Raw genomic sequence first — 24,526 nt, 5'->3', positions numbered from 1 at the left:
CTCCATAGCGCAAGAGACGGAAAAAAAAAGAGAAAAATTTTAAAAGGGAAAGTGGGCAAAAATTACACAAAACCATTAATAATAAATGGCGAGTCGCAATCTTTTCTCTATCCCAATCTCACCTTCCCAAATTACAGTTTTGCCATCCACCTTCCTCTCCTCCGCCAACAACAACGGGACACGTCGCCTTTCAATCGCCGCCCGATCTCACCGCCGGAAGAGACCTCCTGACAGAGATATGTCCTCCATAGTTTCAATGTCGGAGCTTCCTCCTCGTCGGCGTAATTCCGAGGAAAGCCTTCTTCTAGATTCTAGGATCAGTAAGTTTCTTAAGCTAATTCAATCCTAAATTTGATTCGTTAATCGCTGCATGAAATTGGATTCCTTTAATTGTGAGGAATGTGTATTAGGTGTAGCTGAAGGAGATGTATCGAATACAGATGTAGAAGGAGACAGAGATACTTCTTCTTCTTCTTCTAGTGTTATTAGAACACAGCCTCCTCGTATTAATAATAAAGGAAGAAGTCTTAGTAGTAGCAGAACCATGTTTTACGGTGTTGAATTATCACCGGACAATGTTGCTGTAGCTATGGTGTATTTTGTTCAAGGTGTTTTAGGACTCGCAAGGCTCGCTGTTAGTTTCTATCTAAAAGATGACTTGCATCTTGATCCTGCTGAGGTATTGATTCAAATGCTTTTGAAGTTCCTTTTTATAAAAAATTAATCTTTATAGGCTGACAATATATACCTCTTGACTAGACAGCTGTGATAACGGGTCTTTCTTCATTGCCATGGCTTGTTAAGCCTCTTTACGGTTTTATTAGGTATGTGTTCTTCACAACTTTTGTACTTGTTTTGATTCTATTGTTGAAGAAACTGTAGTGACCATATAGTAGGAACGTGTTCTGTTTTACAGTGATTCAGTGCCTTTATTTGGCTATCGGAGGAGGTCGTATCTGGTTCTCTCGGGACTTCTTGGTGCATTTTCGTGGAGTTTGATGGCTGGTTTTGTTGATAGTAAATATACTGCTGCTTTTTGTATACTTCTTGACTCCCTCTCTGTTGCCTTTTCTGATGTTGTAAGTTTTCTAATCCATTCTAGTTTACTTAGCCTGGTTGAGTTGCAATATAGAGTTGTTGAGTGGTTAACTTTTCATAGGTAGTAGACTCGATGGTAGTGGAACGGGCTCGTGGTGAGTCACAAAGCGTGTCGGGATCTCTGCAGTCTTTGTGCTGGGGATCATCAGCTTTTGGTGGAATTGTGAGTTCCTACTTTAGTGGCTCCCTTGTGGAGTCATATGGTGTAAGGTACAGTACACAATTTGCGCGTACAGTCAGTAGCTTTTCTTTTTGGGTATCCTGTGGTATAGATAACTAACTAAGTGGCATTCTAAAAGCTGTTATACCTCAGGTTTGTATTTGGGGTGACAGCTTTACTACCTTTGATAACTTCAGCAGTTGCTGTTCTCGTGAACGAACAACGTGTGGTCAAACCAGCATTAGGGCAGAAAGAGAACATAACCTTGGTCAGTCCTGGCTTTCTTCAGACCTCAAAGCAGAACATGATTCAGCTATGGAGTGCCATTAAGCAACCAAATGTTTTCCTCCCTACCTTATTTATCTTCTTATGGCAAGCCACACCACACTCGGATTCTGCAATGTTTTACTTCACGTATGTCATCTTCCACTTGGTTCCTGGTCATCGGCTTATTTCATATCCATTGAGATGGTATTAAGTATTAACTACAGAATCTAACTTATGTTATTTGGTTTAAAATTCATCTCAGTACGAACAAACTTGGCTTTACTCCGGAGTTTCTGGGACGTGTTAAATTTGTGACCTCAATTGCATCGTTGCTCGGAGTGGGACTGTACAATGGATTCCTGAAGACTGTTCCACTGAGAAAAATCTTTCTCGCGACGACAGTTTTTGGCACGGGTCTTGGAATGACTCAGGTTGGTCCCAACTGCACTTTACGTGAAGAATTTAGCCATCTATCCCCGATACAGAATCAATTAGTAACTCTTGGGACCGCTTTTATGTTTTGCAGGTTATCCTTGTGTCAGGTTTTAACAGACAGTTGGGAATTAGCGACGAGTGGTTTGCTATCGGAGATTCTCTAATCCTAACAGTCCTCGCTCAGGTTTAAAGCTTTTGTTAGCATTAAGTTTCTCAAAGGCTTTGAGTTCTCGGATTTTAATCTATGTAGTTAATGCAGCATTATTGGTATGTATCAGTATCAATGCACTGACAGCTTAAAAATAATAACTGTCACAGGCTTCATTCATGCCGGTTCTTGTGTTAGCAGCGAGACTGTGTCCAGAAGGAATGGAAGCAACTCTCTTCGCTACACTCATGTCAATCTCTAATGGAGGCAGTGTTCTAGGTGGACTTATGGGTGCTGGACTGACTCAAGTATTCGGCATCACAAAAGACAGTTTTGGTAACCTATCAACGCTTATTATCCTCTGCAATCTTAGCTCATTGCTGCCTCTGCCTCTACTCGGTCTTTTACCGGGAGATTCTCCAGACACAATTACGAAAGATGATGCAGACATTGAGATGAAGTCGAATTAAGGAAGGTGATCAATGATAATGTCAAAAAGTTAAATGTTATACCTTTTTGGGTTATGTGTCTCAAACCCTATGACTACTTTGAGAAGAATGAAGCAGGCTATTAACTTAAAAATTATTCCATATCATGTAACCAAAACATGTTGTAATTTAAAAAAACAATAAACTCTTTGTTAAATTCCAGAAACCTACTTCAATATGCAAAAATCGAAAATTAATCTAAAGAATTCATCGTATCTCCACTCTCATCGGCTTGCTTCTCCTCCTCGTGTTGCTCATTGGCGAGTTCCACCTGATTCGACCACATAATCCGAATTCTCTGGATCGGTCTTCAATATCAGCTCCTTGAAACAGTTACTGCACTGGAAGTAAAACCTATAGATCTTCATGCCTAAATAGGTTTCTCCGGTTACTTCTTCTCGAAGGCAGTTGATTTTGGTACGTGCCTCCATGTAGTTCGCACATGTGTTGCATCGAATACGAAACGGAAGCATAACTCTAAACTTGTTTTGCTGATTCTTGGGAACATTGGACGGATCAGAGTTTGTTGGATAATATTTGTCTACGACCTTTCTTTCACCCATGGCGCAGACAAAGAAAGAACAACTACAAATCAAATATACCAGAAACCCTAAATCAAAACCCCAAAACAAATCCTACTAGAGGAGAGGCGTGAATAGACCCGAGCGCCAAAGTCACGAGATTTTTCTAGGGTTCTTGAGACTTGAGAGAGGTCCCTGATTTCTAGAAAGAAAAAAGATGGAATGATCGATTTGTAATCGCCTCTCTCTTTAAATAGACTAACTCGTTTTTTTCCTTTTCTTTTTATTCTTCTTTTTTTTCCCTATATATTTCCTTTTCTTTTTTGTTTAGTTTACAATTCCTAAACATGGTTTTCTTTCCTAGAAGAATTATGGAAATAGTTTAAATTTAGTGAATTTATTTTTAAACGTGGGTATATATCGAATTTATTTTAAATTCTAAAATCCAACTTATATAAAGTCTAAAAACTAATATTATAAATTATTGATTGAATATCAAGTGATTGTAAATGATTTTTATAAATTTCACATTCAATAACATAGGATTTCAAAAAAAATTTTAAAATCCCCTATATATTAAAAGAGAAACATTCTCTTAAAAAAGCTGATGTGTCCTCGAGACACATTTAGTAAAAAAACCTTAAATTTTCTACTTAATTACATTAACATGCCACTATATTTAAAAAACAATTAACTGAATAATAATTAGATATGTCATCAATTCTTATACAAATTTAAATATACCCTATATATTAATAGAGGAACATTTTGGCAAAAAAAATGAGGTGTCAGCATTACAGTCACTATTTTCTTTATTTGTCATCAGCTTTTAATAATATTTACATTTATTTACTATTGTATTTTTTCCAAAATTAAATTCTTATATTTTCTTTCTAACTTAATTATATCATTTAATTATATTTTCATAAAATCTTTAAAATGAATTTTAAGAACTCTTTGTTCATATGATATAATAATATAAGATTGATATTATAATAATTCTCACGGGTTAAATTATAATTATTATAAAAAAAATTTATAGATATATACTACAAAATCAAATTTTAGATTTTTCAGTTACCGATAGATATAATAGATTTTGTAGATAAAAATTATATTAAAAACATTTAATAATTATTTTATACCGCACTATGTGCGGGTTGTTACCTAGTCATCAATTAAATAACATGAGATTTAATAATACTCCAAAATCTCCTAAAATATAAGTTCAATATACCCCCATAGTCGCAAACTCGCAATCTTACCTCTAAAAACTCAAATATTCACTATAAGTTCAGAATTAAGGGTTTAAGTATTTGGAGAAAGCTTCTATCAACCTTCAAGTAAACTCTCTACTATCAACCTTCAAGTAAACAATTACATTAGATAGTCTATAGATGTCAACGAAGGAGCTTTTCTTCCATTCTTCACTCGGACTTAAAATAGAACCCATTCACAATTTGGGAGGTTACTTCTTTTTCAAAGGCTTGTTGGGAGAGACAGTTTCACATTGGTTTTTTTTAATTGTTGTTGTTGTAGTACAACATTGTTATTAACAAAAACTTGTACTACCCCTCAATTCAAGCTGCACCATAGTATAGCTTTTTGTTTGGTTACACTTAAAGAAGTGTGGTAAGATATACACATGTAGTCAACACACACACACACACACACAAAAGCGTTATAAAAACATATATAACAGTTACAAAAAAATTATATATAACAAGTCTAACTCGCACTTACACTAGAAACCCCAATAGTTTGAAAATATTAACGCCAAAAAAATACATTTCTCAAAACATATTCTAATGGAACACGAAGACCCTCTTCTTGTCATCATCCCCAAAACACCAACTGATTCATACAACTTGGCTTACATCATCTTCTTCACTCTTGGTCTCGGCTCTCTTCTTCCATGGAACGCAATCATCTCCGCCGTGGATTACTTCTCCTACCTATACCCTTCCACCGCCGTTGATCGGATCTTCGCCGTTGTCTACATGCTCTCCGGCCTCCTTTCTCTTCTTGTTATTGTCATCTTCTTCGCGCAAAAGAGACATGCAAGCTTCAGAATCAATTTTGGTCTTTCCATCTTCATCACCGGCTTAATAATCATCCCTGTTCTTGATCTTGTCTACGTTAAGGGCCAGATCGGTCTCTATGCCGGTTTTGATGTTACCTCCGTCGTCGCTGCGTTCTCCGGACTCGCTGATAGTTTCATGCAGGGTGGTCTTTTTGGTGTCGCCGGTGAATTGCCTGAAAGGTATATGCAAGCTGTTGTCGCTGGAACTGCTGCTTCTGGTAAGTATGTTTCTAACTCTTAGAAGAAATGTTAAAAATTCACACAAATCCTAATTTTGCCTTTGATTTGTTAGGTGTGCTTGCTTCAATGTTGAGAATCTTAGCTAAAGCTATGTATCCTCAAAACCCTGATGGGTTAAGAAAAAGTGCAAATCTGTACTTTAGTGTGGGAATTGTTGTGATGGTGAAATGTGTTGTGCTCTACAACATAGCACAAACACTTCCTGTAATCAAGTACTACAATGAGGTTAAGACTAAGGCGATAAACGAAGAGAAGAGACTAAAGAAAGGTTCTTTAACCGGAACTGAGTGGAGAAAAACTCTTTGGGGAATCGTCAAAAGTGTCAAATCTTATGGCTTTGGGATCATTCTCATATACGTTGTGACACTGTCGATATTTCCAGGATTCATCACTGAGGATGTTCATTCTGAGAGTCTCAAAGATTGGTATCCTGTTCTACTTATTGCAGCTTACAATGTGTTTGATTTAGTTGGGAAATGTCTGACCGCGGTGGTCATGCCCGAGGATGAGAGGATAGCGGTTGGCGGTTGCGTTGCGAGGCTGTTGTTTTACCCTCTCTTCTGGGGTTGCTTGCATGGTCCGATGTTTCTGAGGACTGAGATTCCTGTAATGGTATTGACATGCTTACTGGGATTAACTAACGGATACTTGATAAGTGTTTTGATGATTCTGGCTCCTAAAGCTGTTCCAATGCAAAATGCAGAAGCTGCTGGTACTGTCATTACGCTCTTCTTGGTTATTGGTCTGGCTTCAGGGTCTGTCTTGGCTTGGTTCTGGTTCATCTAAATTTATTAATCCATATACTATCATGTATCGTTATCGTTTATGTTATTTATGTATTGGGTTTTGTTGAGTAAAGTGCAAGTATGCAATCAAATCAATGTAAAGATCTATGGCATTGTATAGCAGAAACATATGCAAATCCTATGTAGAAGATTAGAAGAATTATTAAAAGGAGCAAAACTATAAAATGATAATGAGCAAACTGAAATTGATAAAACCTACATAACATCAAAAATTCATGTTTCAAAACAAATCTCAAGACCTGTCCACTACTGAGTATTAAATATCAAAAACAAAGAACATAAGAGGAAAAAGAAGAGAGTGGACACAAGTAAAAAATGCGCTCCTTTTGGGGTAAAAGCATCTGAATACTTGACCTTTGCTTGATTTAGTTAGATTCAATATGCTTCTTGACGATGTTTAGGGCAGTTGAATCCTCACCGTAATCCTGTAACAGCCAACACAAAACATCACATATAAATCAACAGTACACAAGCCAAAGACATTATATGTATTTCGAAGTTCCCATGATTGATGGATTAGTAGAGAATGTAAAAAAAAAGACTCTTGTTACCTTGATTACAAGACATGAGCATCCAACAACCTTCCTAGCATTGCCCTCTGAATCAATCTTGCAAAGCTGCAAACCACATTCAAGATTTTAAGAGTAGGAACGAGAGGAACCAAAACATTCTTTAAAAGAGATCATTAACCAAGACAACTTACTCCAGCCCATTCACCGAGGGTTTTGGCACTTGGAACTGTAAGCAAGTTGATGTTGTGGTCAGCACAAAGAGCTTTAACCAGCTTGACGTAATCGGGCTGGTTACAGTCCTCAGCCAAGACACAGAGCTGAGCAACACGCTTCTCAATAAGCTTAGCACTTTCATGGAGACCACGAACAACACCACCATAAGCACGAGATTTCCTGATTGTCAACTGCACTGCAGTCATCAAATCCATGTCCTCTGGGATCGCAGCTGCCTCAGCAACCGGAGGAACAACTGGAGCAACAGCCTCATCACTGTGAAATGATTATAAAGAATAATACTTTATCAACTATCCGAATTAAACAATAAGAACTGAGAAGCAATAACACTAATCAATCTACATTTTTATGTAAAGCAATGTCCAACAAGAAAGTTTAAAGATTTGAGTCACGTCACATAGCATAAGTCCAAATCAAAGCATATCATCTACATCTAGTCTACCTAAAACTAAAACCTTTACACTCTAATGTATGAACTCTATTGATCACTGGTTCGGTAGATTAATAGAATGTAGGGAGAATCCAATACAGCTGCATCGCAAGAGAAAGCTTACCCTGACATATTGACTCTTTGAATTGGCTTTAAGAACAAAGAGAAGCAAAAGTTTTTTTTTTTCAAATCTGCATAAGAAAATTAAGCAAATCAGTTTCAATAAAGCACATAAATCGAAATTATGGGAAAGGATTTGTAACAAACGCAGCAAAATGTTTGAAGGAAAAATAAAATTGGACAATCACGTACATGATAACACAGATCAATATAATAGAGGAACAGAGCAAAGGAGGAGTACAGAGACTAACCTTAGAAAGGGAGGCTGCAACGAAGAGTTAAAGACGATGCCAAAATTGAGTAGCGAGTTATATATTAGGGTTTTTGCAAACCCTGCTGAAATGACAGATTTGTCGAAACTGGGCCGTTTTGAATAGGCTTTACGCTGGGCCATTCCTTAAATTTTGGTCCGCTTAGAAACGGCGCCGTATGTAGACAAATATGAGAGATCACGATATCATACCCAAAAAAAACTGATAATTTTTAAAATTTCCTTGTTCTTTTTTTTTTTCAAAATTTAATTACTTGTTCAAACGACCTTAAATGATGTAATAATCTACAACTATCTAAATGAGTTAATAGAGAACATTAATTGACATACCAAATGGTGATACTCAAAACCCCAATCAATTTCAACCTTCCAACATTTGGGTGTCGTAGCCAATACAACATTGAAGCAAAGCGTGGTAAAAACATAACGAAGAAGCAAACATAGCACACAGACACACACTCAATTTTTGTCTTCCATGAAAACTAACCATTGGTCACAACACCTAATCCAAAAAAAATACCAGAATATTTATCCAAAGAACCAGTGAAGAAAACCTCCTGCAGCTTCCTGAATGTACACGACGTCAACAAGCAGTCTGATCCGACCTGGTGATCAATCCAAACTCTCTCGACATCGAGCAGCTCAGCCAAATAGTTGAGATCTCCATAAACACCGTTGCTGAACTTCATCAAGTGTTTGACGTCGTAAACTCTAGGGAAATACAAACTGATCATCTGAAAGAACCCCGATTGCGTCTCTGGAAGATTCTGACAAGTGAGGAGCTTGAGCAAGTACCCGACATCGTATCCGCCGTGGAATGTAACCAAGTGGACGTTTTCGTTCAACACAGTCCCTGGAGACATCATAAGCTTAACGAATTCTTCGGGATCTATACCGGTTTGGTTGTTTTCAGCGACGGCGTCGCGGATATTGAACTGCCAGATACAGTATTTGCCAGTCCCACAAGTTGGGAGGTCTCCATTCTCGTTGGAGAGAGTGAGTCCGAGCTGAAGCGTTTCGACATTGTTGACGTTCGTTTTTAGGGTTTCGTAGTTGTACTCGGCTAGGTTATTGAAATTACCTAACACGATTCCTGGGAAATCGCCGACGGCTAGTGGTCTGCACACCATTCCGACGAACGGAAAATCATCCACGGCGTCTCGGATCAGAGACATCTCTGATTCTAGATTGTCGGAGCACACCTCACGGATTTGAATCTTATCTTCCTTGTAAAACAACGACATGATGATGATGATGATGAGTGTGTCCTATCACGATCTGCAATCGATCCAGCAAATAAAGAAATCAAATCACTAATTAAGATCTAAAAACCTCGTCTAAGATAAACTAATTATCGATATAGCTAGCTCATCACGATCTATGATTTACAGACAAATTCATATATAAACGAGGAACTCGGGATATTTCAAACCTTGAAATGATGCTAAGTAAATTGGTGGTTCCGGAAAGAAGACGGCGATTGGAATTAGGGTTTATTTTAGAAATGATGAAATATACTATGAACTTATTATGAAGCCTAATTATTAAGGTAGCTTAAAATTAATCTCAGCCCTCCAAATCCTTGTTCCTAATATCGACGATGGAGTAAGAAGATGAAAAAGGCTTCAGCTTTACACCACGCTGTTTCTTACTCTACAAGGAGCAGCAGCCGCCGCAATGTCATCATTTCTTCTCCTTTTCTTTTCATGCGCTTTTTTTTTTCTGTGTGCAAAACCGTTGTTTGTCGTTTTCCTAGGGGTGTATTGAACTTGATATTTTAGAAAATTTACTGGGATTTTAATATTTTGGAATTTTGAAAGATTTGAGTGTAATTTTAGGAGATTTGGTTATTAATTTGGGATTTTAGGATTTGGTGAGATTTGGGTTTTGAGATTTGTTGAGATTTGATTATTGAATTTTAGGTGATTTTGATATTTAGAAAAAACAAAAAAAAAGAGCAACTTGGAATGTCGTTGATTAATTATAAACCCAGTAAGCTTCTTTTATACTTTGATTAAGAAGAAATATGCATTTCGGGAAAATAAAGAGCTGTCACGTACTATTAACCAAAAAGTGAGGTTCGTTAAAAGATTAATCATATAAAGAACTGCAGCTCTCATATAGGATTGTTGACGATATATAATGCAGCAGCAACAGTACTACAGTAGAATGAGTCCAGAGCAGAGCATGCCTTTTCAGGCAGATCCTTCATTGGAGACAATATTGGTGTTGAATCTTCTTCGGTTATATCGTCGTCGTCTTCATCATCTTCAAGCCGTGACGGTGAAGATTGAAGTGTTTCAAACGGTGTGGTTTGTTTACTTGTAGCTTCGTTTGAGTAAATTTGATATGTAGATGAAGTTATCAACATAAGAAGCCGTGGTTTCTTGAATCATATCAAGAAAAGTTTGTAAAGATGGTTCATGGTGAAAATGGGTACCTGGTTAATGTTAAAAAACAATTTCACCACCTCCCAGCCCGAGTCCTTCCCACATTAACTGAATCACCAAACACAATTACTATTTACCAAAATTGTTGCTAATCACTATTCTTAAACATAATGCTGACTATAAGCTTTAAACCCCCAAAGAGGTATTATAATCCACATGAACCAAAAGTAACAAGAACCACGACTTTATCGTAACAAAGTTTTTACACTTACAAGAGCCATGACTCTGTACTACCTACATATACACAATAAGCAATGACTAATCAGAGCTTTTCAATTCAGACAAAAGGAACAGAGCAGAGAGCTCTCACCAATCTCCAAGAACATCGTTGGCTTGTTAGTTACTGGTCCATAATGAGTTGCTTCCAATGTAATCTACATCCACACAATAGCAACCTCAAACCAAACTTCAATTTCAGTCATAAGCAAATTCATGAGGTTAAAATCTGCAGTTCTTTTTGTTTTGCGTTTTCATGATTGTAATCGTTTCCTTGATTGCAAAATCAAAAGTACCTTCAGTTCCTGGGTTTTATAGATAATCCAAGAAAGAGTTTTTTTTTTGTGTTACCCAGCGAATCATAAATACAAAAAAGGGAAAGAGAGATGAGCTCTTACGTAATTGAAAGAGAGAAAGAGAGAAGAGATGACCTCTCGTAATTGAGAGAGAAAGAGATGAGCTCTCGTAACTGAAAGAGAGAGAGAGAAAGAGAGAAGGATTTTGTTAAAAAAAATTTTTTAAAAAGAAAAAAAAAATTGCAGTAGGTTTCGACTCTTTTAGAAGAAATTTTTTTTTCCAAAATCTTACCTTCAAAGGTGTGATTTTGTAAGTCATATTTTTTAACTAAAAATGTTAGAGCTTGTTTATCGGGGGTTCATAAGCGAGTTTTTAGTGTTTTGTTGGAAAAAAATTAATCAGAAAAAAAGAAAAAATGCAAGGGAGCCTCTTATATAGAAACCCCAATTCTGTTCTAAGAGACGAAACGTGTCAACCTGCTGTTGGCCAGGAAAAATAATAGAGAAGGGGAAAAAAATTTGGCTTGCAATTAATTTTAGATTTTATTTGTTTCGTCTCTCTCCCTCTTTCTCTCGCTATCGAAGACTCGAAACGACAAAGGCGAGAATTTGGAGTCGAAGGTTCTGGAGGAAGAGGAGATGCGTAACGGAGGCGAAGGAATGACTCGGCCGTGTCCCATCGTGATGCTTGAATCGTCTCCGTGACATGAAGCAGGCGATTTGAATTCGGAGTCCACTCAATCGGAAGAGATTGAGTCAATTGGAATCAGAGGGTAAGTTTCTCAATACAATAGATTGTAATCCCGATTAGTGTTTTATGATTAGGGTTCTTTGATTTCGGATCCCAATTTATGGTTATTTTAAGTGATGCCTTTGATCGATGATCACGATCTCCTTGGTGAAAGAATATGACTTTGGTCTTCCTCAAGATGAATCCATCCTTCACAAGCTTCCTGATGTTTTGGCGCGAATTGGCCATGGAGATATCACTCCCTTCGTTCGGATCGAGCCATACTTTCTTCTTCCCGCACTTGAGCACTGATGCTGAGAGCCGCTTCTGAAGCTTCAACGAAACCATTTCAGCTTCCTATTGTGATTTTGGCGGAGAATGTTTTTGAACATTGCAGAGGGCTCATCAACGAGATTAAGAAAGTCATAAGCTGTGTGCTTTCGACCCTCTTTTGTCGTTGCTGGGAAAATAGATTCATCAAAGATAACGTGCCTTGATATTATGATTTTGTTTGTTTTGATAAAGAGACAGTTTTTGATATTCTTGTGATCGCCTTATATTATTAGCAAATGATGTTCTCTCTTTGGTGTTGTTGTTGATGGTTCTGTTCTGATATGGGTGTGTGTTAATGTTATGATCTCGTTTTGATTCTGTCTTTCATGTGTGTTGATGCTATCTGATTGATTTATCATCAGTGTCTTGTGGGGACTTCCTTTTCTCCTTGTTTTTTGTCAACCGGTGGTCTTCATGGTTAACCTCCTGGTCGTCTCGGATGCAGAGGGATTTGAAGTTCTCCTCAAGAAAACGATCAATGTCGGACAAGGTGGCGGCGTGAGCGGAGTCCTGGTAAACGGGTTTGTCTTTGTTGAACCTGGTCTTGCTGTTGCGTCGTCTGTGCTTGAAGGAGAAGGAGAGCTTCTTGGGATGCTTACTAAGCACCCAATTCTTAGAGGATGAGAAAGAATGGGAAGACGAGAGTTGCAGCTTCTCTGTCTCTCGTTTGATCTTTGACAGGTAACCATGCAGCGATTTCTGCAACGGGTTTGGCATATCTATCCTCGGATTGGTTTGCTCTACAAACAACTACGCATGATGAAAACAATCTCTCAGATTCTATTCTCTTTTTTCTTTGGTGATTGATATACGCAGGGAGGAATGGTAGCGGGGTTAATTAGTCAAAATCTGAAACTGTTGTTCAACGCTTTTACGTTGTTGGTAATCTCATTAATTAATAGCAAGTTATTTTCTTCATTCTTTGTGGTGCATATGTCTACTCTAATGATATGCGCAGGAAGGGAGGAATGATCAATGCAACGTCTCCCTCGTCTCCAGCCTAATTAGTGTCTTCTCTTAATACTTTACTCTAATGATCTCTTTTAAACTCTTTGCTTGTAAAGAAGAGGAAACATGTAGTTGTTGGTTTTATTGGGCTTATTCTGTTATCAAGTTTGCATATTCTCATTTGTATAAGTTAGAGAAAACAAAAAATGAGAGTAGTAAAAAAAAACATAAATGGCCGCCCATACATCTCTCCACCAAAATTTACTTATTTCTTTCTTCACAACAATAGTCAAGAAATAAATATTGCTAAACCATTGCCAATTCGTGGTTTTCTATAAACATTGTTAATGTTGCTGTAATGTTTTCTCACCATTTTGTGTAATATATGTGCTCCATATTAGTTGCCTATGATTCTCATTTACAAATCTTTAACAAAACAGATGAAGAACCTCTGTTTTCAAAGTTTTTCAGAAACAGAAAATATAATTCTAGTTTTGTATCTTTGAAAATTAATTAAAATGCAATATTTTTAAATTTTATAAAATCTTAAATGTTTACACATTTATACAATTTCTGTTCTATTTAAAATTTTAAAAAACAATATTTTTAAAAATAAGAGACCCAAAATAAGAACCTACTAATAAAAGAGAAAATTTTATCTAAGAGATCATGGGTTATTATATTCCAAACAGTACACAATTAATTCATAAAAAAATTAAGAACTCCCCTTATATGAACCTCCCAATAAACTTGCTCTTAGAAAAGTCTCCTAGAATCCTATTCAATAGATTTTTTATAAAAATTGTGATTTTTTGAATAACAGTAGATTTGAGGTGAGATTTCTAAATTATTAATTGAATAACAGGAGATTATAAATGATTTTTTATCAATTTCACATCCAATAACATATGATTTCAGGTGATTTTTAAAAATCACCAATTAAATAACAGGGGATTTAAAAATACTCTAAAATCTCTTAAAATACCATGTTCAATACACCCCCTAAGACTTGTGATGGGCTGTGTTACTTCCGTAATGGGCTTAAATGATGGTTGGTAGGCAGGCTCGTATGTTGATGTTTCACCTCTTGTACATTTTTTTTTTCTTTTCATTGCGTAAATCTAGAAGATTCTTTATTAGCTCAAAATTTACCGTAAATGTAATTTGTACTATATGAAAATTTACAGTATATGGTATATAATTTTACATAAGATGGAAAATATATATTCTGAAACTAATATATATTTTCTTATAAATTATTAATTTACTAGCTATTGCCCATTAGTATGTTTTTTCCATACACTGAGTGATGTTATAGGAGAGCATAACACCAAACCAAAATTTCGATTGTAGTTCTTACTTGTGATCATATACTATTATGCTTCTTCAAGCAACCTAATCTGTCATGTAGTGATCTAAAACCACTAAAATGAATCGATAAAGAACTGTTTAAAACTTTAATTATTTTTTATTGTAAAATCAATGAACAATCTGACCATTCTCAACACCTAAACCATACAAAACACCAGAATACTTCTCCATGGAACCAATGAAGAAATTCTCCTGAAGCTTCCTGAATGTACAAGACGTCAACAAGCTATCCGAACCCGCCTGGTGACATATCCCAACTCTCTCAACTTCAAGCAGCTCAGCCAATTTGTTCAAACCTCCATGAAGACTGTTACAGAACTTCATCAAATGTTTGATATCATAAACCCTCGGGAAATACACATTAATCATCTCAAAGAACCCCGTCTGCGTCTCCGGCAAATCCTGACAAGTCAATAACTTCAACAAGTACCCGAAATCGTACCCGCTGTGGAACGTAACCCAGTGAACATTCTCATTCAGCACAATCCCTGAAGACATGAGAAGCTCGGCGAAACGTTTTGAATCGATCCCCATCTCGTTGTTTTTAGCGAAATCGATGCCTGATTGACGAAGAAGCTCGATGGAATCGGTAGCGAAAATGTCGGATTCGAGGTCGAATTCGCGGAAATTGAACTGCCAGATGCAGTATTTGTTGTCGGGTCCACAGGTTGGGAGGTTACCTTTCTCGTCAGAGAAAGTGAGACCGAGCTGAATCATCTTGAGGATGTTGACGTTCGTTTTAAGCGTCTCGTAGTGGTACTCTGTGTTGGTTTTGAATGATCCGACTGGTCTACACACGATTCCTGGGAACTCTGTGTCCATCGCTACGAATGGGAAATCGTCGACGACTTCTCGGATCAGAGCCATTTCTGATTCGAGGTTGTCGTACCATACTTCACGGATTTGAATCGAATCGTCCTTTAGAAACAGCGACATGATGATAATGATGATGATGGTGATGGATCCGAGTCGATAACTTAAGGAGCATCCGGATCTTAGAGTACGATCTGATCTGGTTTCATCATCAGATCTGCGTAAATCGATTCAACAACAAAAGAAATGAATCACCATAGATTCCTAAAAACCTTTCTGATTACATAAATCTCGAACACGATTTTTCAACCAACGAAAACACAATAGATATATATTACAAAAAAGGATAAGTTTAAGTCGGGAGTGTTCGAACCTTGTAATGAAGCGAAGTAGATAGATGTTTGATGTTTCTGGAGAAGACGGCGATTTGTTCAGGCTTAGGGTTTCAGAGCATGTGGTGGTTTATTGAACCAGAAGATATATAAATTACCGACAAAATAGTTTTTTTTTTTTCTTTATTCTTTTTTCCTTTCTCTCTCTGTTTGACTCTGTCTGAACACTGAACTCTGAAGCTACTCTTTTTTTTTTGTCATAATTTTTGTTTAGCGTAATTAATGTGGCATTCACGGTTGACCTGGTATAGTAACAGCGGTTAAAAAGCAAAAATATCTTTTGACCAAAGCGTGCTTAGTATTTTACTGGCCACTGCTCTTAAGACCTCCAAAAAAAATGGTATTCTCAAACTCATATGATAAGAACTTACACTTCAATTTTTATTCCCACTGGCAGTAAGCCCAAACATATAAACCCCAATATTCTTTTACAATTTAAATGCATCAAACCGTCAAGATATACACCCAATGACCCAAACTGAACATAAAAAATAAAGAAGTTAAACAGAAGAGAAGCAAACTCACAATTGTTTAAACTGTTTCTAGGAGAAGAAGAGAGAGAGAGAGAGAGAGATACAAATGGTGGATAAAAATTTCAGCTTATTCCCAGTTGCTGACTCCAGAGTTATCTCTGCTATTAAGCCAGATGATGATTCTGCTGAATTATTTTTAGAGGGATGTGAAGGGGGCGAGAGATTACTGTAAAACTATTGCACACCGCGAGCGATTCAGACAAGCTACTTGTAAGTAGCCAGATTCAAATGATTAGAAGATCGAGAATTCCATCCTCTAAAAATAATCGAATACTTATCTCTGAGGAGGGTCAACTGTCCTGACATTAGCACCTGTCATACCTTCAATCTTATCTTTGGTGATCTCCACAAAGTGACCTATTACTTCGTGAAACTGCTTAAGACCCGATAATGGTAGAATGATGGAGGACCTGTCAGCACCTGCCACCTATATTTTCCATGTGTTCAGAAACAAATGCTTAATGCTTAAACCACAACTAAATAAATCAAGCTCTCAAAAGGAAACCAGTAAAACTTTTACCTCAGATATCCTAAGGAAATGGCCCCTGTTATTGTTCCCAAGATCAAAGAAGAACCGTTTCTGGTCAGCTCTGATTACTTTAGAAACATTAGTCATTCCCGTTTCATCCTCGCCTGGCGAATCATTTGCTCGATCCACAGTGTGTTCCGAAGAAGACGGCTGCTGACTACCATGTCCAGGTATAAATCCAGCTCCAACATCATCTGATAGTCCAACCAAATGTTCCTGTCCATCAGAAGGTTTCTGTTTCCAATAAAAAGAGACAAATGAGAGACCAAATAAAACAGAGAGCTCAGTTAACAGTTCCAACAAACAAAACACAACCAAAGGATACCTGATTTGGCATAGCGAAAAGTCCAGATGCTTCATGAATCTCAGCCAAGATATTCCTGAAAGCTGCCCATCCTTCATCAGGATTGTTTCCAGCTGGAACAATAATAGTACTTCGATTTCTACTTACTGATGCTTCTGACACCTAACCACACCACAAACCCCCCATTAGAACAGAACACTCTTAATACATAGTCACAATACCAAAATGCTAACAACACTCCTAAACATCTAAATTCTAAAATCGAAATCGATACCTTCAAGAAGCGTCCCCTTCTATTCTCACCGATGTCGAAGTAAAACACCTAATAACACAAAGCAAAGCAGCACAACAGAGTAAAAAAAAGTCAACGACTGTGTACATACACAAAGAGGAGAGGAGTGATGATAAAAAGTCACAAAACCTTGGAATCAAGCTGCAACTCTTTGCTAAAAAGCTCGTGTTCCTCGGAATTGACGTAGTAATTGAAGAGATCGAGGAACCAAGAGATGCCAGAGGAAGGAACGATGATGGTTGACCTCGTCGCCGACGTTTTCTCCGATATCTTCAGATACCTTCCGCGAGGATTCTCCTTGAGATCAAAATAGAAAAGCTTATGCTCAACCTGCAAAGTCTTGCTCACCAATTCAACATCACTCCCTCCTCCTCCTCCTCCTCCGGCTGTGGCTCTTCCGCCTTCAGCTCCTCCGCCTCCGCCGCCACCGCCGGAATTAGCTTCCATGTCAATCTTTAATTGATCGAATCGGAGTAGAAATCTCTTGTCTTCACTGGAGGAGTTGAAATTGACGTCTGATCTGAAGAGGTAAAGCAAGTGCGATTGGGAGGTGAGGTGAGAAAGAGAGATTAAGAAATAAGGTTTAATATCGGACCGGCTGTTTCAGACCGGTTACATTTCTTTGGTTCGAATTTTTTCTGATTGGTCGACTTAAGCAACCAAATTATTTGTTTTTTTTTTTCTGGATAAAAATAACTGCAATTTATAGGGAGTATTATTTTACTTTTTATCTCTAATTACTGTGAAATCAATCAAGTTGATTTTAGAAAAATTAAGGAATATTTTTTTCTTTACTGACCGGTCAAAACCGATCGGCTCAGGAGTATTGTTTGATTGAAGATGTGTTAAAACGGATCGGACGCCACGTCTTCATAACTACGTTAAAACATGATGACTGTGATTACTTTTACTTATCTTTTTTTAAGTCGACCGTATTGTTTCACCTAGTTTATGTCCGCAAATTGTAACTTATGTTTCTGAGTTCTTCTTGATTAGTTTAGCTTATTGCTGCTACACTTTTAGAACCGAACATGGCGAGTCTTGGCCACATAGCCAGAGAATCATCGAACGTCACACGCCTCGCCCAGTTTTACAAAGAGGTAACACCATACCTAATGATGAATTTACGTTTTCAGTTTCTTATATATATACTTCTCCTTTTATCTCTCTTCTTCTTTATCGGCGGATCCATCAAATTCTCTCTTCTTGATTTGTGTTGTTACCAATTCGACAAAAAACAAGAAACGTTTGATTTAAAATCTATCGATTATACATCTGCACTAGAATCTAGGATTTGTATATTGGCCTTGTCTTTAGAGATTTTTCTTGTGGTTGTGTGTTCTTCCTCTGTTCACTTATCTCGTTTCTAATTACTGTTGAGAGTGTCTACATTTGGAAAAGAATACTAATTGACATTTACTGACATCATTCATCGCGCAGTGTTTGTAACCTCAATCCTTCTGGTCAAGTTAGTGTTTCATCCGTTTATTTGTAGCCCTTCTTCTTGTTCTGAAATCAATGGATTGTAATTTTCAGATATTTGGATTTGAAGAGATCGAAAGTCCTGATTTTGGAGACCTAAAGGTCATATGGCTAAACTTACCAGGTGCTTTTGCAATGCACATCATCCAGAGAAACCCTTCAACAAACCTTCCAGAAGGTCCTTACAGTGCCACCTCTGCGGTTAAGGATCCTAGCCATCTCCCAATGGGTCACCATATCTGCTTCTCTGTCTCCAACTTCGACTCTTTCCTTCACTCTCTCAAGGTCTTCTTTCTTTGCATTTGCTTTTTTGTCTCTTTTACATGACATTTGATTTATACAGATTCAGTAGTAATGGTCCTAATGGATATGGAATTGGTACCAAGATTGTTGTAGTTATTCCCCTGAGTCTTTCATTGATCTTCTCTCGTCCTTGTATGATGTAGGAGAAAGGGATAGAAACTTTTCAGAAGTCTCTTCCTGATGGAAAAGTCAAGCAAGTTTTCTTCTTTGATCCAGATGGTAATAATTCGACTCTTTTCTTACTCATAAGCCGGCTTAATAACTATAGTTAAGTGAGAAAAATATATACTAATTGTTGGTGTTATTCAGAACAAGCATCCCAACAAGTTGCAAATTACAGTTCTTGTACATCATGCATTGATATATGCTTTAGTAACTCACTCAACCAATGCGGAACTGGTATTCTAGGATTGTCTTTTGGCGTTCATGTATGTATCAACTTACACAACACTCTGTCGTCAAATTTTTTTGCAGGAAACGGATTAGAGGTAGCAAGTCGATCTTGAGCCTTGAACCTGAAATATGCTTGTGGTGGTATCACTTAAATAAAAGTATGAATAATCAGTTTGTTTGGAACAGGATAAATAAGGCTGCATATGTAAAGTCTCACTCATGCCTAGGTTTTTTTTTTTTTTTGTGAATGAAAATATGTGCTTTTTTATGTCTAGGTTTGATGTTAACTATTGACAACTTACACTTCAACGCTCATGTCATGTGCCTTGAATGTTGGAATTATATAGTCATTAATGAGCTTTTCTTGTCTAGTAATTCTCATGTCCCTATAACAACACCGAGGAGATTGAGCTAGTTAAGAGAGAGAGAGAGAGAAAGAGACCCAACTAAGAACAACCATACATTCATAACTCTTTAAGATATTTTTCTTTTGTGATGACGAGTCCAAGAAAATGTGGGTTTCATATAGCCGGTTCAGGCCGGATAAAAACTCGTTACACGTATCATTTCTAATTAACTGCGGGTTAGTTTGTATTGCCATAGAGCTTGATTGAATCACACCTAAAAATGGAGGCTAAACTAGAGTTGGTTAGATCAGAGTAGGGTCTAATACTTTACTGATCTGAATTGGTCATTTACAATATCCATAAGTGTAGAAAACTAATGACCCCAAAAAAAGTAAAATAGAATATGTCTCAATATCCCAGTCTAAACAAAACTCTAATAGACATCAATTTGTGGGACTAAGTTGTTGTCTCATACACCAACATGACATTGGGCATAATGGTCTTAAGACATTACAAACATTCCACAACTTACCATAATATTGCCAAGTCTCAAGACACATCTAAATCTTTTGATCCCATCACTCGCCGTTTTTGTGGTTCGTATTTGGTTATGGAATATTGGACGAATCATGAGTAGCTTAGGTAACAACAAATTTGATAGCTCTATCTTCTGTTGTGGCCCGCATATATATATTTATCCATATGAAAGATGAGTTCGAATCTTTCTTTCTTTTTCTTTATTTTCTCTAGTGCCGGATAACTACGCAAAGTGGTACCACCGGTCCATGGTAGTCTTGGCAACATGGTAGCTAGGCATTGCATTTCGGGGGTTATCCAATCTTACCTGTTAGTGATCCCATACTTGCCAGTCTGAAAATTACAAGCAAAAAATACAGTCACTAATTGATTAGTGACTTCCTTTTTTACAAAAAAGCTTCAAATTTATAGTCACTAATTAGTACTTGTAACCAACTCATCTAGTGAAGTGTATTCATAAAAATATGAATTGACGACAACGAAAAAAAAAACGATAATGGGAATTTACAAATCAGATATGTATCAATTGGATATTTGGATATGGATGTATAAATTAGCCATAAGAGAACTATAATTTTAAAATTCATCAAAAATAAAATTATTTAAAACCGTATGAAATGATTCAAAATTATGAAACATGATCCCTGGGTCTGAATGATCTGCACCCGATTTGACACCAAAATTATTAACAGATTTTGATACCTTATTACCTGATTCTGTATTAAAAAGTGGGCAGACTTAGTAAATATAGTCACTGTTAGCTAAAATATCTTAGGGTTAAAAAAAAAGAAATTGACCGACGACTGACCCTGGTTGGTCGGACCAGTGAAAACTCGACCTGACCTTGTGAATCGGACCGGTGGACCAAAACCAGGACCAAAAAGCAGGACCACACTAGGGTCTAGGGGCCAGGGGGGAGTATGCGTACTTGAACTAACGTCTTTTGGCTTAACGTCATGATGAGTGGACCAATCTAGGTGGTGTGGTGGATTCTATTGCATTACTTTTCCTCCTCGTGAGCTCTCTCTCTCTATTCTGTAATTGCAAAGGACAATCATTCTTCATGTTTTGCAAATTTTGTAACTCTTGACAAACTAATATGTTTATATGAATAAACCAAAATTAATAAAACAACATTCACGTATAAAGAAAATACGTACCAGTACCACCCCATGTTATAAATTCAGCTTTGTACGTCCGTGTTCAGGAAGAAAAAAGTAAATAAATACAAAATTAGAAAGTATCTAACCAAAAGAAAGAATAAAAACTAAAAAAAAGTAAATATCTGGTTTTCACATTCACTCCAAAGTACAACACCCTTTTAGAGTAGTATATCTTTCAAAAAACCTACTTTGTAAACGTTTCATCACTACGAATGTAAATTTAATTAATTAAGGATCTTAATAACTGCAGTTAGCTAGTAACACAATTGCATGTTTTGTTGATTGGTGAACATATATAGTCAACATTCAGACTCTTGGTACTAGTAGTAGCAATTAGTAACTCATTTATTAATTTATTAACAAACATATTTTTTTTTTTGACAAACACCAAAAAATTGAATATTACATAAGTACCCTTATTAGAAACATTTTATGAGACATGTTGTGTAATATATATGCTACAAAATAAGCCAACATATCCATTTTGCTCGAAACATTTATTCTCACTTTAATTCCCTCACACATCTCTCTCTCTCTTTTCTCTCTCTCAAAAAATGCCAAAAATATTGTGGAAAAGCCTCCATCTTTGCTTCCCGTCGAATCTCACCAAATGCTATTCTTCTCCGTGTATTCCTCCGACGTCTTCCGCCGATCACGACGGTTCCGAACTTCCTGGCCGTCCCTCCATCGTTCTCCTCAACAACTTTAACCTCCTTTACCACCACGACGACAACCACAATCGTGTCGTTGACTTACCTTCCTCCTCCACCACCACCACTACTACTCAGGCCGCCACCTCTTCCTCCTCCAGGTCATCATATGAATCTGATATCTCTCCGGATGTATCAGCCGCTTTTGCTTCCCGTCGCTTCTTCTTCTCTTCTCCAGGCCGGTCCAATGCAATCACCGACTCACCAGAAACCCGGTCAAGAGGATCCTCTGAAAATTACGATAATGCCGCTATCACATCGACAAAGAAGAAGAATAAGAAGTGTTACGATACTGCCGTGACTACTACTACTACGACGAGGCTTATAAGAGGAGGAACCGCCGTGACGCAAAACGTGTACTCACCGGATCCATTAACTGACTTCCGGCGATCAATGCAAGAGATGATTGACGCAGCCATCGATGCCGGAGAACTTAGTCGTGATCCGGAAGACGGTTACGATTTCTTGGATGAGCTGCTACTCACTTATCTATCCTTGAATCCAGCCGACACACATAAGTACGTCATCAGGGCTTTCTCCGACATATTGGTCTCACTCTTGTCTAAAGAACGCCGGATATGCTGACGCGGCGTTGGCCGCCGGGATAAATGACGCCCGTGTAATGAATAACTGACCTAACTTTTTTTCTTTTCCATTGTACTTCTCTAAGAGATACTGACAACTTTCTATTTTGTATGTTTTAATTTAAATAATAATTGAATGATGAAAAGGATACAAGAAATTTGAGAAATGTTAATTTTTTGAGATAATTCATATATTTGGTTGGATATTGTCGAAACTAGATTTTTGTTTTATAGTAAAAAAGAAAAACACGTTATATGAACCGCACAATATAGCTCTAGCAGACTGGGATATCAAAACTGGTCCACTACCATGATCGAGTGAAAAAACACATGTTTTTGTGTTTACAATAACTATTGGCAAAAAAAAAAGAAAGCATTAAAACTGGAAGTGAATTTCTAATGATGTGGATAAATCTTGTTCGGATCGTACAAGAAACAATTTGAGTAAAGAATAATAAGTTCTGTAATTGTTAAACTAACGAATTAACAAATAAATCAAAGCTAAATACGTCCAAAAAAACTTTATGTGAAGAGTTAAAATTGAACTTGGTTTGATCAATGAAGAATAAAGGTTTGAGTAGACAACAAAATCACCAAGGTACAATGCTTGAGGCATCGATAAACTCTCTATAGTTGCTTATATTATATCAAGGCATGAATCCTGTTATTAAATATTACTATGTATATCCATGCATACTTTAATAAAGTGGCATATATGTAGTTAATGTTTCTACAAGATATAAAGTTAAACTTTGCTTTCTATAAATATATAAAAACCAAAATATATTCACAGTACTACATCATATATGAGATTTATATTTCTTTTGTACGTATGTTATGTATAGAAGATAAGAAGATCAAATGTTTCTTTTAATCTTAAATATTTGAAAATGAAAATACATGGATGTGTATCGTTAAGAAAACAAAAGGAATGCCACTTTTCTTGCTTGTATTGTTTCTGTACAAAATGTATTAAAGTAATGTTGTTTGTACATCAATTAAAATATAGAGATCTATTTTTCATTTTTTTTTTTTTGTTGCTTCTTTCCATTAGATTTACACGTAACACAATGTGAGACAAAACAAAATAATTGAGAATCCTAAGAGACGGATGTTGGAAGGTCCACTCGACCAAATAAACGATAAAAATTATGGTTAATACTAATTTATAAGGAGGGTCTAATTTATAAACAACAAAGTATCAAAAAAGGTAGTTGGTTTAGGTGAAAAAGTAAGACTATGCCATTTGTCTTATTCACTAAAGAAAACAAAACTAGCCTCTATACCCGCTCAACAGCAATTTGTGAAACCAGACTCACAATTAAGAGGAGATGATAAACTTAAATATACAGTGGAAATAGTTTGTATTTGTTAACACTTTGAAAAATTAAGATGATATACACGTAATACGTATATGATTAAGTTAATAATCTTTTGTTATTTTCGGAAGACAACCAGTGTTCTTTTGCAATGAAAAAGCATGCTTTCTATTGCATGGGATGTGATATGGGTTTATTTGCAACCAAATTTGACTATGATGTTATATTGAAACTAAAAGAAATGGGTGTTGATATACCACCGTATGTAATAACTAACTATGATTTGCATAAGTTAACGACTCAAAAACGACTATATTAATAAGCAATCTTAAGTATACTTTTCGAGTTGGTAAATTGGTGCCTGGTTTTCTGCCGCTTGTCTCAAACTCTGCCCAACCACATGGTTGAGATAATGATAAATCATGTTTACGTTTTTATATTAATTGTACATTTTGTTTGTTAAATTTAGAGTCTATATGTCACTATATATGTGTATGTTGTGTGTGACAGAGCAAATTTTGGGGTCAAACGTACAGTAGAGTTTCATATGTTCACTGCGTTACGAATTTAAGGTCATTTATATAGGAAACGATCTGTCAACCACCTCACTGTTTCAAACGAAATCACAAAAGGAATCCGAGAAGAAACAAAACGCATGTCTTAAATCG

The 24,526-nt window shown here is 36.7% G+C and overlaps 8 protein-coding genes across 8 annotated transcripts; 4 read left to right on the top strand and 4 right to left on the bottom strand.

Moving 5' to 3' along the window:
• Positions 86–2,753, top strand: LOC104786392 (folate-biopterin transporter 1, chloroplastic). Its single transcript, XM_010511804.2, has 9 exons — positions 86–320; positions 411–679; positions 760–824; positions 917–1,079; positions 1,160–1,308; positions 1,412–1,672; positions 1,788–1,956; positions 2,052–2,144; positions 2,279–2,753. The coding sequence occupies exons 1-9, from the start codon at positions 86–88 to the stop codon at positions 2,576–2,578; spliced, it is 1,704 nt and encodes a 567-aa protein (XP_010510106.1). The 3' UTR covers positions 2,579–2,753.
• Positions 4,857–6,352, top strand: LOC104786390 (equilibrative nucleotide transporter 1-like). Its single transcript, XM_010511802.2, has 2 exons — positions 4,857–5,418; positions 5,493–6,352. Exons 1-2 carry the CDS (start codon positions 4,926–4,928, stop codon positions 6,224–6,226), a joined length of 1,227 nt encoding a protein of 408 aa, XP_010510104.1. The 5' UTR covers positions 4,857–4,925; the 3' UTR covers positions 6,227–6,352.
• On the bottom strand, positions 6,412–7,625 carry LOC104786391 (40S ribosomal protein S12-2-like). The gene is made up of 4 exons (XM_010511803.2): positions 7,547–7,625; positions 6,950–7,247; positions 6,798–6,863; positions 6,412–6,671 (listed from the first exon to the last, which is right to left on the bottom strand). The coding sequence occupies exons 1-4, from the start codon at positions 7,552–7,554 to the stop codon at positions 6,612–6,614; spliced, it is 432 nt and encodes a 143-aa protein (XP_010510105.1). The 5' UTR covers positions 7,555–7,625; the 3' UTR covers positions 6,412–6,611.
• Positions 8,135–9,423, bottom strand: LOC104786389 (probable CCR4-associated factor 1 homolog 7). The gene is made up of 2 exons (XM_010511801.2): positions 9,246–9,423; positions 8,135–9,091 (listed from the first exon to the last, which is right to left on the bottom strand). Exon 2 carries the CDS (start codon positions 9,055–9,057, stop codon positions 8,296–8,298), a length of 762 nt encoding a protein of 253 aa, XP_010510103.1. The 5' UTR covers positions 9,058–9,091; positions 9,246–9,423; the 3' UTR covers positions 8,135–8,295.
• On the bottom strand, positions 14,229–15,494 carry LOC104786388 (probable CCR4-associated factor 1 homolog 7). The gene is made up of 2 exons (XM_010511799.2): positions 15,344–15,494; positions 14,229–15,187 (listed from the first exon to the last, which is right to left on the bottom strand). The coding sequence occupies exon 2, from the start codon at positions 15,091–15,093 to the stop codon at positions 14,266–14,268; it is 828 nt and encodes a 275-aa protein (XP_010510101.1). The 5' UTR covers positions 15,094–15,187; positions 15,344–15,494; the 3' UTR covers positions 14,229–14,265.
• Positions 15,718–17,608, bottom strand: LOC104786387 (transcription factor Pur-alpha 1). Its single transcript, XM_010511798.2, has 5 exons — positions 17,150–17,608; positions 17,003–17,050; positions 16,750–16,890; positions 16,416–16,658; positions 15,718–16,322 (listed from the first exon to the last, which is right to left on the bottom strand). Exons 1-5 carry the CDS (start codon positions 17,465–17,467, stop codon positions 16,170–16,172), a joined length of 903 nt encoding a protein of 300 aa, XP_010510100.1. The 5' UTR covers positions 17,468–17,608; the 3' UTR covers positions 15,718–16,169.
• On the top strand, positions 17,957–19,567 carry LOC104786386 (lactoylglutathione lyase). The gene is made up of 4 exons (XM_010511797.2): positions 17,957–18,120; positions 18,557–18,787; positions 18,949–19,024; positions 19,280–19,567. The coding sequence occupies exons 1-4, from the start codon at positions 18,052–18,054 to the stop codon at positions 19,309–19,311; spliced, it is 408 nt and encodes a 135-aa protein (XP_010510099.1). The 5' UTR covers positions 17,957–18,051; the 3' UTR covers positions 19,312–19,567.
• LOC104786385 (transcription repressor OFP16-like) lies at positions 21,681–22,712 on the top strand. Its single transcript, XM_010511796.2, has one exon. It carries the CDS (start codon positions 21,800–21,802, stop codon positions 22,538–22,540), a length of 741 nt encoding a protein of 246 aa, XP_010510098.1. The 5' UTR covers positions 21,681–21,799; the 3' UTR covers positions 22,541–22,712.

This window comes from Camelina sativa, chromosome 5, assembly GCF_000633955.1.
Source record: "Camelina sativa cultivar DH55 chromosome 5, Cs, whole genome shotgun sequence".
Classification (NCBI taxonomy): domain Eukaryota; kingdom Viridiplantae; phylum Streptophyta; class Magnoliopsida; order Brassicales; family Brassicaceae; genus Camelina; species Camelina sativa.
The sequence above is the reverse complement of the archived record's forward strand: the minus strand, read 5'-3'. Positions and strand labels throughout refer to the sequence as shown.